At 39.7% G+C, this 12,326-nt stretch overlaps 1 protein-coding gene across 1 annotated transcript in view; it reads left to right on the forward strand.

Moving 5' to 3' along the window:
* Window positions 1-12,326, forward strand: part of C14H1orf21 (chromosome 14 C1orf21 homolog) — a 221,419-nt gene that overhangs the window by 108,062 nt on the left and 101,031 nt on the right. The window contains exon 3 of the mRNA XM_059146700.1: window positions 8,551-8,645. Within this exon, the coding sequence (XP_059002683.1) occupies window positions 8,551-8,645 (95 nt within the window). The remainder of the gene's footprint in view (window positions 1-8,550; window positions 8,646-12,326) is intronic.

A 12,326-nucleotide genomic window follows, 5' to 3' on the forward strand; every position in this document is an offset into this window, starting at 1 on the left:
TCACATTCTGGTAATTCTTGGAATATTTCAAACCTCATCGTTATTATTATTATGTTTGTCATGATGATATGTGATCAGTGATCTCGATGCTACTATTTGTCATTGTTTGGGGCACCACAGGCCACACCCATGTACGATGGGGATGTCATCGGTAAATGCTGTGTGTATTCTGAGTGCTTTATTGGCCAGCCATCAATGGGGGATATCCCCCACGTCCCTCCCCATCCCTGGGCCTCCCTAGCCCCTGAGACACAATATTGAAATTGGGGCAGTGGATATCCCAACTGCCCTCCAAGTCTTTGAGTGTAAGGAAGAGTCACAGGTTTCTCACTTGAAATCAAACACTGAAAGTGCTTAAGCTTAGGAGGAAGGCACGTCAAGAGACAAGATAGGCTGGAAGCCAGGCCTCTTGCACCAAATAGCCACATCGTGAATGCAAAGGAAAGGTTCTTGAAGGGAATTAAAAGTGCTGTACTCCGGGGAACACACAAATGATAAGTGTAGCAGCCTTACTGTTGTGATGGAGGAAGTTGGAGTGGTTTGCATAGAAGATCCAAGCAGCCACAGCATTCCCTTAAGCCAAAGCTTAATCCAGAGCAAGACCCTAACTCTCTTCCATTCTATGAAGACTGAGGAAGCTGCAGAAGAAAAGTTGGAAGCTAGCAGAAGTTAGTTCATGATGTGAGGCATAAGGAGAGAAGCCATCTTCATAACAAAAGTGCAGGAGGAAGCCACAGGCGCTGATGGTGAAGCTGTACCAAGTTATCCAGAAGATCTAGCTGTGATAATCAATGAAGGTGGCTACACGATACAACAGATTTCCAGTGTAGATGTGACAGCCTTCTGGGTGCCAGCTAGCACGTTCATAGCTAGAGAGGAGAAGTTAGTTCCTGCCTTCAAAGCTTCCAGGGACAGGCTGACTCTTGTTAGGGACTCATGCAGCTGGTGACTTGAAGTTGAAGCCAGTGCTCATTTCACATTCCGAAAATCCCTGGCTCTTAAGAACTATGGTAAATATACTCAGCCCATGCTCTAGAAATGGAACAACAAATCTTGGATGACAAGCACATCTGTTTATAACATGTTTACTATTTTAAGCCCATTATTGAGATCTGCTCAGAAAAAAAAAGTTTTTGTTTTTGTTTTCAAAATATTAGCACTCATTGACGTTATACCTGCTCACCCAGGAGGGTGAGACATAAAATGAGACGAATGTTGTTTTTAATGTCAGCTAACACATCCATTCTGCAGTCTGTGGATCAAGGAATAATTTTGACTTTCAAGTCTTATCACTTAAGGAATACATTTCATAGGGCTGTAACTCCCATAGAGAGATGGGTTTTCTGATCTGGAAAAAGTAAGCTGAAAGCCTTCCGGAAAGGATTCTCCATTCTAGATGCCATTAAGAGCCTATGTGATTCATGGAAGAGGTCTAAATGCCAACAGGAACAGGATTTCGGAAAAAGTGATTGCAGTCCTCATGGATGACTTAGAAAGGGGCTTAAGACTTCAGAGGAGGAAGTGACTGCAGATGTGGTGAAATAGCAAGAGAACTAAAATTCGAAATGGAGCCTTACGATGGGACTGAATTACTACAATCTCATGATCAAAGTTGAGTGGCTAAGGAGCTGCTTACTATGAATAAGCAAAGTGTTTTCCTGAGATGGAATCTCCTCCTGGTGAAGATGCTGTGAAGCCTGTTGAAATGACAACAAAAGATAGATGGATGGATGGATGGATTCATAGACTGGTACATAGATACATAGATGGGAGGAAGGGTGGATGGATGGATAGATAGACACATATATACATGGATGGATGGATGGATAGATACATTTATACATGGATGGATGGATGGATGGATGGATGGATGGATGGACATGTAGCTGGATGGATGGATGATTAGATAGACACATAGGTGGATGGATGGTTGGATAGATAAATACATAGACAGATGGATGGTTGGGTAGATGTGTGGATAGATAGAATATTACATAGCTTTAGTTGACAACAGCAGTGTTGGAGAGGATCAACTCTGATTTTGAAAGAAGTTCTACTTGTGTATAAAATGCTGTCAAGCAGCATTGCATGCTACAGAGAAATTGTTCATGAAAGGACGTTGCTTTTGAGGTGGCAGTCTTTTCTGCTGTCTTATTTTAAGAAATTGCCTAAGCTAACCCAGAGTTCAGCAGCCACCACCCCGATCAGTCAGCAGCCATCAACATCGAGTTCCACTCATAAAGATTCTGATTTGCTAAAAGCTCCAGATGATGATGAGCATTTTTTAGCAATGAAGTATTTTTATTTTTATTTATTATTTTTCAAACGTCAATACATATTTTAGGAATTTTACATGTAATTCCTTCCACTGCCAATCACATAGTGCCTCCAAAGTCAGAATCATAATCTCCAAAGTAGCCCTTTTACAAAGAACGTTTGTTCAGTCCGGATTTGTCACATTTAGTCAATCCAGTTCTTTTGGTTGGACTTCCTTGACCTCCACCCAAATATGGACATCGCCTGTAATCTTTGGGATACAGTTTCTTTATGGTAGGGCCCTTGAAGTCAAATTGCAGGAAATATATTGATTGCTGTTTTGGCAAATGATCTAAACTTATTCCTCCTTAATTGTTTCTAATATTGAAAAATTGTGTTGCTTCCACTCTACCCCATGAACCCAGCAGAAAGTGTTACAGGTAGCAATAAAGTATTTCTAAGTTTAAGGTATGTACATTGGATTTTTTTAGACCTAATGCTATTGTGTACTTAATAGACTATCATATAGTATAAACAATCTCTATATCTTCGTGGGGAACCGAAACATTTATTTGACTGACTTTATTACATATTTGCTTTATGGCAGTGGTCTGGAACTGAACCCACATTACGTCTGTGATGTGCCTGTATAGTTCAGGTACATTTTTAGCAATGTGATAACATATAATAACAAATATTTAGCTAACATATATTGAGTACTTACTATAGACAAGGCACTGTTTTATGTGACACCCTCAATGTCACATTGAGGACATCCATAAACCAAAAATGGACTTGAAAGCAGTTTCACACCCATTGCAATTGGATGCAAAAAAAAATGCAAAGAAGGGGATTTTTTTTTCTTTTCATTTAGAGATGCTTTTTCTTCCTTGGAAAATCTAGCAGGAAAAAAAAAATGTAACCCTGAGACAAACAGGACTGAAGCATTCACTGATTAAGGGAAATAGTTATACATGTATGAACTAAAGTCAGCTCTCTGCTTTTTTCTCTCTTTTTTAAAGAAGACTTTATTAAACACCTTCTGTGTGCCAGACAGTTTGAGTAACAACACAGGCGTAGTCCACTACGCCTGATGAACACCTGAGAAAGACCAGGGCTTAGCACCCAGCGGACGGTACATGATGTTTGTTGAGTGGAACCAGTGGAAGCAGGTGCCGCGGGTGAGCTGGAGTCTCCCGAAGTGAGAAGACATGTCTTCCCACGGCACTTGACCCACAGATCCATCTTTGGTTTGTAGTTTCAGAGAGTCTTGCCTCTTTGTCTACAGTTGCTTGTTTGTAGAGCCGCCTCTACTCTTCTGGCTGGAAAACAGTCATTCTGCCTGTTTTTAGTTGGGATCTCACTTGTTGCTCTTGGCCCTCAAGGTAGGCTATGCCAGGGGGGTGCCAATGGCAACTGTTGAATGAGGACATAAGGGAAGATAGAGAGGTGCCATTTTGTTGTACCCCTGTTTTCACTTAAATAATGATCACTTTTCTTTTCTCAGTCATAGAAGTTGTTTATTATTCTTTCAAAATTATTCTAACTGAAGTAATATGGTACTTTAGTTAGTATTTTGATTAAAGTAATACAGGTGCATGGCTGAAAAAACACTGAAGCCTTATTATGGATGATAAATGGATCATAAATCCCCTTCTCATTTCCTCTCTCTTCATTTGTTAATGCAGTTAGGTCACAATTTTTGGTTTAATTAATTAGTGATGTTTATATTATACCTTTTCTTTTTGTATCTTGATGGATTTTGTACGTTAGGAATAATATTCCCTGCAGAACCAGCAGAGCTTTCGAAAGCAGTAGCTAACATATATGGAGTATTTACTATAGACAAGGCACTGTCTTCATGTATTAATTCATGTGACTCTGTGTGTGAGATTAGGTACTGTAGATATTCCCAATTTACCAATGAAGAAATCAGGGCACAGAAAGGATGAGTAACTTGCCCAGGGTTGTATGGCTAGGCATTCCGGCTCTAGAAGCCAAGCTTTTAGCCATTATGAATACTTGCTTCTTGAAAAAACCTACCAAGTAAGGAAATAAAGATCCTAAGCAAGAATTTGAAGTTGTACTGGGATTTTAAGGCTCAAATTTAGTTAGTTTGGGAGATAGGCTATTCAATGGGAGGAACCCCAGAGGAACAAGTGTCTGCCGTAAGGTTAGTATAGTTGTTTTCTTTCCAGTGGCTTATGTTTATAAATACTTCTTGCAATATCTTTCCCAAGCTCTCATGTTCTCCCGAGCAAATCATAATTGTCTACCAGAGAATCTTCATGCAGATTCTGGATAAAGAGGCAATCCAGAGCGTTCAGTTAAGATGCCCAGATGTTGGACATTCTTAATGTGAGGACGTTAACACGGACATTAACACAGAATTTTTGAAATTGGAACAGTCCTGGAAAACAAATTTATTACCACATTTGTGTCATTGATCAAAAGAAGACTGGGCAAGAAGGTATGAAAGCAGATGCAAATTTCACCATTTTAGCAAACAACTGTAAGATCCCTTCTTGCTAGAGAGAATAGCATATAAGGCATTCTGGCTTTCTTCCTTCCCCATCTAATGTATACATCTGTGAAAACTTAACTTTTTTTTTTTTTTTAATAATTCTGGCATTATAAACTCACTCCAGCACTTCTCTCCATCTAACAGCCTCATCTGAAAGCCCGTTGGCTTGATTATAAAGGTAAAACTTATGGCAAAACTTGGGAGAATTAGGATAGGGCCAGTGAGTTGTTGATGACGGAAGAATTGACAGGATCCAGAAAATGGGATGAGTCCATACTGCCTAAAGCATGTACCGCCGGCTGATCCCTTCCTAGCTCTAAAAGCTCTAATACTGTATACACATACAAATACACACACACACACACGCACAATATATATATATATATATATATATATATATATATGAACTGTACATCAAAATGAAGCCCACAGATTTGGTGGGAAACGGTATCTTCATGCCAGAGCCATCGCAAAAACAATCCGGCCCCTCTCTGATGTAGGATGGGGAATATAATGCTAAAAATATCACCAGTGCATTGCTTTTACCCCAGAATTATTTTGACTAGCATAGCTTGCGACTGTTTACATAGAGAGAAGGGGGAACGGGTTCGGAACGGGGTGTCAGCCTCCTGTTCCTGACGTGCATTTTAATAGGCCACCTGACAAGATCAACAGGAAGAAAAGAAAAATTGTGAACAGGTGTGAGGGAGCCAGAGGAAGATGGTCCTGCCTCTCCCTCCTCTTAATCAAGTTGGCATATTGTCTGATGCCAGGACGTTCTGGCTTCTACCGGTGGCTGTGCTAATTGCCTCCAGTGTGGGGCTTAGATGAAGGAGGCCCAGAGTCCTACACTGACTCCCCTGTGCCTTAAACAAAGGAAAACGGGATTTTTGCCTGGCTGGTGCACTGTCAGAACCCGAAACGCGCCATCCGTCGGCGCTGAGGCTTGCTGGCAAGTGCTGTTCCCGACGGCTGCATCGCCATGGAAATGTGTGACACGTTTGTTGATGAGTTGTCTGTTTCCAGATGGACAGCTTCATTCCCAGCCTCTGAGAAATGTAACAGACCTTTTTTTTTTTTTTTTTTTAAAGTATTTGCTTTGTACAAATTGTGGTTTATTGAAGGGTCTTGCTGGCTTTTTTGTTGTTCTTTTATACCACAATGGATTTTGTGCAGTGTGTTGTGTAAGTAATAATGATAGGTCTGGCTTTGTAGTCGTGGCTGTTTGTTTTTTCTTTCTTTGTGTTCTGCATCGGCCAGCCAGCCGTGGTTGTTAATGACACGCTAAAACCTGTCCTCTTTCTGAATTGATGATGATTCTGCCTTGATGTTTAAAAAAAAAAAAGCCTGTATTTGGGATAATGCTGCTTTGAAAGTCATGTCGCCAGCGGGTTTCCCATTTCGTTGAAGAAATATATTAGGAAAATATTAATAGGTTGTCTACTACTTTCAATTCAGTTGCGTTCCCTGGAGGGTAAAAAAGCAAATGAAGACGGAATGTTGCTGGACGGCCCAGAGAGTGTGGCCTGGGGGCCGTGGCTTAGTGGGTGAGGGGAAGGGGCAGGGCAAGGGTCGATCTTCTCTGGGACAGACCCGTGGCCATGCGGTGGGCAAAGTACCATCTTTCAGAAGTTCTGCTTAGGTCCTAAAATGTTGTGCTTTCCTTGTGCTATCACCTGAGGAGTAGCATCCTACAGACAGTCATAGAAATCCACTGAAATTAGGTTTAAAAGCTATGTGCGTGTCTGTATAATTTATATGTAAATAGAGACCAGAAGTAATTAAGATCACAGTTCAGTCCAGTGAAATGTTAGTATTTATCCAAGTGAACCATGGTTTATAAATATTAACGCCCCAAATTGAAGTAAGGGAGGCTCATCTCTAGCTTTTTTTCTTTTTAACCTTTATTTTTATCTCTGTGTAATTATATTGGAGGCATAATTTGTCGATGTCTTTTTTTTTTTTTTTTTGTAATTAACAAGTGCTTTTCTAACTTCTGAGTAAGTAATCCTTAATTAAATGTGTCCATTTTGTTCATTTACTTTCATTTTTTTCCTCTGGAAGCCAAATTGGAATGTGAAATTCTTCTGTGTTGTGACTGTGGATCAGAGCTCACCGATTAACTAGTTAATACATTTAGGCATTTAGGACTGCGTATTCCGGAAGGGCTCATTACTGTAACCTCACACTGGTCTTCCTAATTTCTTCAGAAAGAAGCAGAATCAATAACTACCTTGAATTGTCAGGTGGAATAAAATAATTGGCTTAGCCATGACCACAGAATCTTTATTCAGATACAAGCAAACATACTACTTTCCTAAGGATGATCATTTTGAGAAATATTTGAACAGTACAATTACTTGGGGAAATGTTACTTTAGCAAACCTCTTGGGGGAAGGAGGTAGTGTGTTGACGGTTATTACATTACAACTTCCTGGACTGAAATGCAGACTCCCTTGGCGATAAACGTCTGTCTTTCAGGTCGACCATCATGGGCACTATTCCATGCCTATGCTAGGCAACCGTGGCATTTTCCACTTGCACAATTTCTGTGATTTTTCCAACAAATTAGAGATGACTCGAAGTCACACCTATTTGGACCTTAGGGTTCCCAAGTCTTTTCCTGTTGACGGGAATCCGACAGAAGCATCATCGTCATTCCCAGACTGCTGCCCTGGAGAAGAGCTGTAGCTGTATGTTCTCCAGAGTTTGTCCTGTGCTATATACGAGACTGAGATTTATTGTACTCTCTCTCTCTGGCTGTTGGGAAGTTGAGATCCCATTACCTACAGGCCCACAACCTCTCCAGTCTGCAGTGATATACCTATGAGCTCCCTTAAATTCTGTGGCTCTTCCTATGCCTCTGACTGTACAGAGATTAAAGTGTGTGTGTGTGTGTGTGTGTGTGTGTGTGCACGTGTGCATGCACATATGCACACATGTGTGTAGTGTATGAAGTGATTGCAGACTGCTCCATATTTAATATGGGGATCACAAGTAGGAAAATTTCAGTCCCCTATTTTTGGTATCTATTTTTTGGTCAGTTAAACTCTTTAGTCTTTTTTCTTTTTTAATTTATTTTTTATAAACATATATTTTTATCCCCAGGGGTACAGGTCTGTGAATCGCCAGGTTTACACACTTCACAGCACTCACCAAAGCACATACCCTCCCCAATGTCCATAACCCCACCTTCCTTCTCCCAACCCCCCTCCCCCCAGCAACCCTCAGTTTGTTTTGTGAGATTAAGAGTCACTTATGGTTTGTCTCCCTCCCAATCCCATCTTGTTTCATTTATTCTTCTTAAACTCTTTAGTCTTAAGCAATATTTCGTTTTTGCAAAAGAGGGAAATTAAGGTTTGTGTGTCTTGCTGAAAGTTACTGCCACAGGCATTTTGAACTAATGTTCTCATGGAGAAGAAACTTCCTTAGACCATTATGTGAAGTGCCCTGTTATGTGCCAGTTCCAGATAGTCTTTAAAGGCAGAATAACTTCTGTTTCCTCTGCTGCCCTTTGCTCTCTATGAAGGGACCAAGCAATGCCATGTTCATTAGCTGCCTTCATGGTGCCGGGCTCTTTCCAATGGGCAGAGGAGAGCACCTTCTAGAAAGAGGCTGGTTAAGCATCTTCCGGATTGTTTCAAATGAACCACATCGAAGGCTGCAGGGAAAGGGCTCTGACAAATTACGCTCCTGGGGGCTTTTCTCAGTGACACTTTTCTACTGTTGTGAAAAAGTTATAAAATGTCTTTTCTTTTTTTGGTGCTCAGACGAGTATAGGATCAAACCGGTGGAAGAGGTCAAGTACATGAAAAATGGGGCAGAAGAGGAGCAGAAAATAGCAGCCAGGAACCAAGAAAACTTGGTAAGATTGCATTTCTCATATAACAGTGAATTTTGGTGACACCATTGTAATAAAATCTGCACTGCCTGTTTCAGCTATAACTTACACACCGGCACAAGATTTCTTGAAAATACTGTTGCTATTTATAGCTTGCCTGGAAGCCACTCCATCACTCCTGTATCCTGTTTGTTCCTGAATAAGCCCTTTTTTAATCTTGATAGGGAACACTCCAGGGGGAAATATGGTAAAATTATTAGCGTCTTAAAATGGTTAACTGTGAAGGAAAAGGCATGCAGTAGGATTGAGATTTATTGGGGGGAGGACTCATATATGTTTTTCTTTTTCTCCACCTCTTCCACTCATCGAATGAACGGCTAAGCTTCATTACTCAGGACACGGAGGGTTGTGGATAAAGTTGTCTTGGAGAGGAAAAGGATGTACTTTTAAGATAGGTCTCTACCATGCTTGCGTAATGTCCATTTCGTAGAGCAGGTCATCAATCCCCTGGGTAGAGATTTCTGTAACTACTATAATAACAAATTAATGTTGGAAGCAAGTAAAGTGAAAATTATTTTGAAACAAACTTCTTTCTCAGTTTAATTCCAGTATTAAAATATGCTGTCCCTGAAGTTTCAAATATGTTGGAAAATATTACAAAATTATGAGGTCATAATGAATTATACTGAAGGCACCTAAGAAATAGTGCTTTAGAAGTTTCACATTTAATGGTACAATTCTTCTCTAAAATCTGAAACAAAATTAACCTAAATTACAAAACTGACTGACATTCTCTTAGCTTCTCTCTCTCTCTCTCTTCGTAAGTTATAGGCTGAGATCTCTCATCAGTTTTTTAATCTGAGCCTGGTTGGCCGTAATTTCTATTTTATATAACTTGATCATTTTATATTTATATTTTATATCACTTTTATATCACTCTGTCCAGCTCTGAATTTCATTTTCTAATTTACCTACATAAATATAAATCCCATCTCATCATTACTTTTTCCATATATCAAACCTAATGCTTAAAATAAAAATCTTAAAAAAAAAAAGGGGGTCCCTACCAAAATTGTCGGCACTTCACCCTCACGGTGTTAAGGGTATTGGGGCTTTTGAGTGAATGTGAGAGCTGCGGTGGTCTGAAACAAAGTTTTCTCATGCAATTCAGTAGATGTATTAAAACTTAATGTTCCATCTCTGTGAAAACGTTTAGTTAATGCCGCTTTCGCTGATTTCTTAAAAAACGTTAAAAACTGTTATGAATGTGCATTTATTCAGTTGTGTTAGAGCAACATGGTTTTTGCCTTTTATTTTGGGGTTAGTTATTTGCTCTGTTTTTCATGTTTGAGTGGATATATTTTTAAGAAGCTTAAAACGTCATAAGGTGTTTTCACTTGAACTTAAACTCCTTTTTCCATTATGTGCTTTGTTTTTGTTTTTGTGCTTTCTGCTACAGCAGAGGGGGTTGGCCAGTGCTCCTGATGAGTATTTCAGGCTGTCATTTTCCATGATACATTATTGAACATAATGGGCTAATTCTTTTCTCCTCTGTTCTTCTCTGAACATCTGATCTACACCTTGAAATACTGAAATCACTAACAACTATGTACTTTAGATCATTATGAAAGAGTGGAAATACTCTGTAATGAAATTTTGCTTCATAAATGGGATTTGGATCTTAACGTATTGCTTGAGTCACAGAAATTCATCATACATATGGTCTGTTTTTAACATTAGCACTTAGATCTAGAAAACAGTAGCTATGACTAATAGTGGGAGTTACTGTGATCTGACTTTTTATATTCATTTTTTCTAACTTTGAGCAGATAAATAAATGACCCAAGGAGTTGAAGCATCAATTGGTATTTTTCTACTTCGTTTTACTAAAGATCAGACTTTGTCCTTGCTTCATATAATTTCATCTGGAGTTAATAAATCTCATCTTTAATATTTCCATTGGAGGAAGAGACACTGGTGATTGGGCTGGCAGTGGTGTTCCTTGGATCTGACACTGGAGTCCATCCCTGATTAGCATACTTGTATCTCCGAAACCCTAAGGGAAGCAACGACTCATATCTTACAGTGTGCGACTTTTTCCTCAATGTGCCCTCATCATATTTAAGACTGTTACAACTTTTTCCTTCTCTCCAGTTTCGCAGTCTCTCAGCTCCTTGGTGCTAATATATTCTTTTCCAGTACTTGGCCAGAATTGGCACAAGTGCTCTTCTATGCAGACTGAATGAAAATTCAAAAAGAGAGACATTTCTGGGTTTGTTTTTTGTTTTTTGTTTTTCTAACTTGTAGACTATCTGTGACAACCCTCACACCCCTTGTCTGCCAACCAATCAGAGTCCAGACCACCAACCAGAGTTTTTGAGTGTGTAAAGACTTGCATGGAGAAGGGGGAGTAAGTGGTTTTCTTTGATTCGAGCTTTCTAGATAGCTTTCCAAAATTAAATGATTATTCAGTAGTCTGCTAGTATATTATCTTTGTCATCTCTTCTGTCCTTTGAGATGCATAGTCGAGTATGGACCTGGCGTGTTGTTTGAGAAAAAACAAATAGGTCTCTTAAATTTGAGGCTTACATTGAGGTAGATGAAATAGATGTAATAATTCTTTATTTTTCCATCCATTAAAATAATCTAAAAGACAAGAAGTTCTTGTTTTTAGTATTTTTAGAAGCTTTCTTTTTTCTTTTAACTCAGACTGTTAAAATTAAGGGGCTCAGTAAACTCAGTCCAGATAGGGTGCCATGATGGTGACAACCATGGTGGGCTCTGGAGGCAGAAACTGCCTGAGTTCAGATCTCAGCTCTGCCAGTTGCTCAGTGTGGGGTCAAGTTACTTCACTTCCCTGCACCTCTTGCCCATCAAGTGGGGGAAAAGCCGGGCCTCATGGTGCTGGGGTGAGGACTACATGAGATGGGCATTGTAGGGCTTGGAGTACAAAGTCTGGCACATGATAAGCACCTAGTACGAGTTAGGCATTATCATATAAAATTAAAGGAAAAGAATGTTAGGGTCAGTGTTTCTTTCCTTTTTCTTTTGTGTTAATTGGTGAGAAATTTCTAAGTGAATATTTTAGGTTAATGCTAGTATTACATGTATTTTGAAAAATCTTGCTCTGGAACTGGGAAGTTATTTAAATAAATCTGTTTCAGTCACCTGTTATGTATAAGGCCCTTAGTTGTATCAAGAGACACAGCAATACTTAAAGTCACTGTCCTCAAAGAGCTTACAGCAAAGTTTAGAGAACAGTTCAGCTCTAACAAATATTTGATTGATTACCTATAGGTACAAGGCTCTGTACTAGACTCTGCCAAAAACACAAAATAAGGAAACTACTGACCCTTATCTTAAGGTACTTTATGGCAGTATACAAGGTAAATACCAAAGGACTATAAATAAAACAGGATTAAATGCATCAAGCAAACAAGATTGATTCCAAGAAGGCAATACAAAGTGCTGCTACTATCAAAGGAGGCAGCCATCCCGTCTGTTGGGGTGTCTGGACCTACTTCACGAACGCTGGTGTTTGCGGTGGGCCTCGAAGGATAGAATGAGGAAGGCCGGCCCAGGCAGAAGTGACAGAGATGGAAAATGCAAGGTGTATTTAATGAAAAGTGTGTAGTCCTGTTTGATTGGGGAGGACAAGGTGTCAGTAGGACAGCAGTGGGACGTTACAACCAAAATGTAAATGGC

This window comes from Mustela lutreola, chromosome 14 (genome assembly GCF_030435805.1).
Source record: "Mustela lutreola isolate mMusLut2 chromosome 14, mMusLut2.pri, whole genome shotgun sequence".
Taxonomy (NCBI): Eukaryota; Metazoa; Chordata; class Mammalia; order Carnivora; family Mustelidae; genus Mustela; species Mustela lutreola.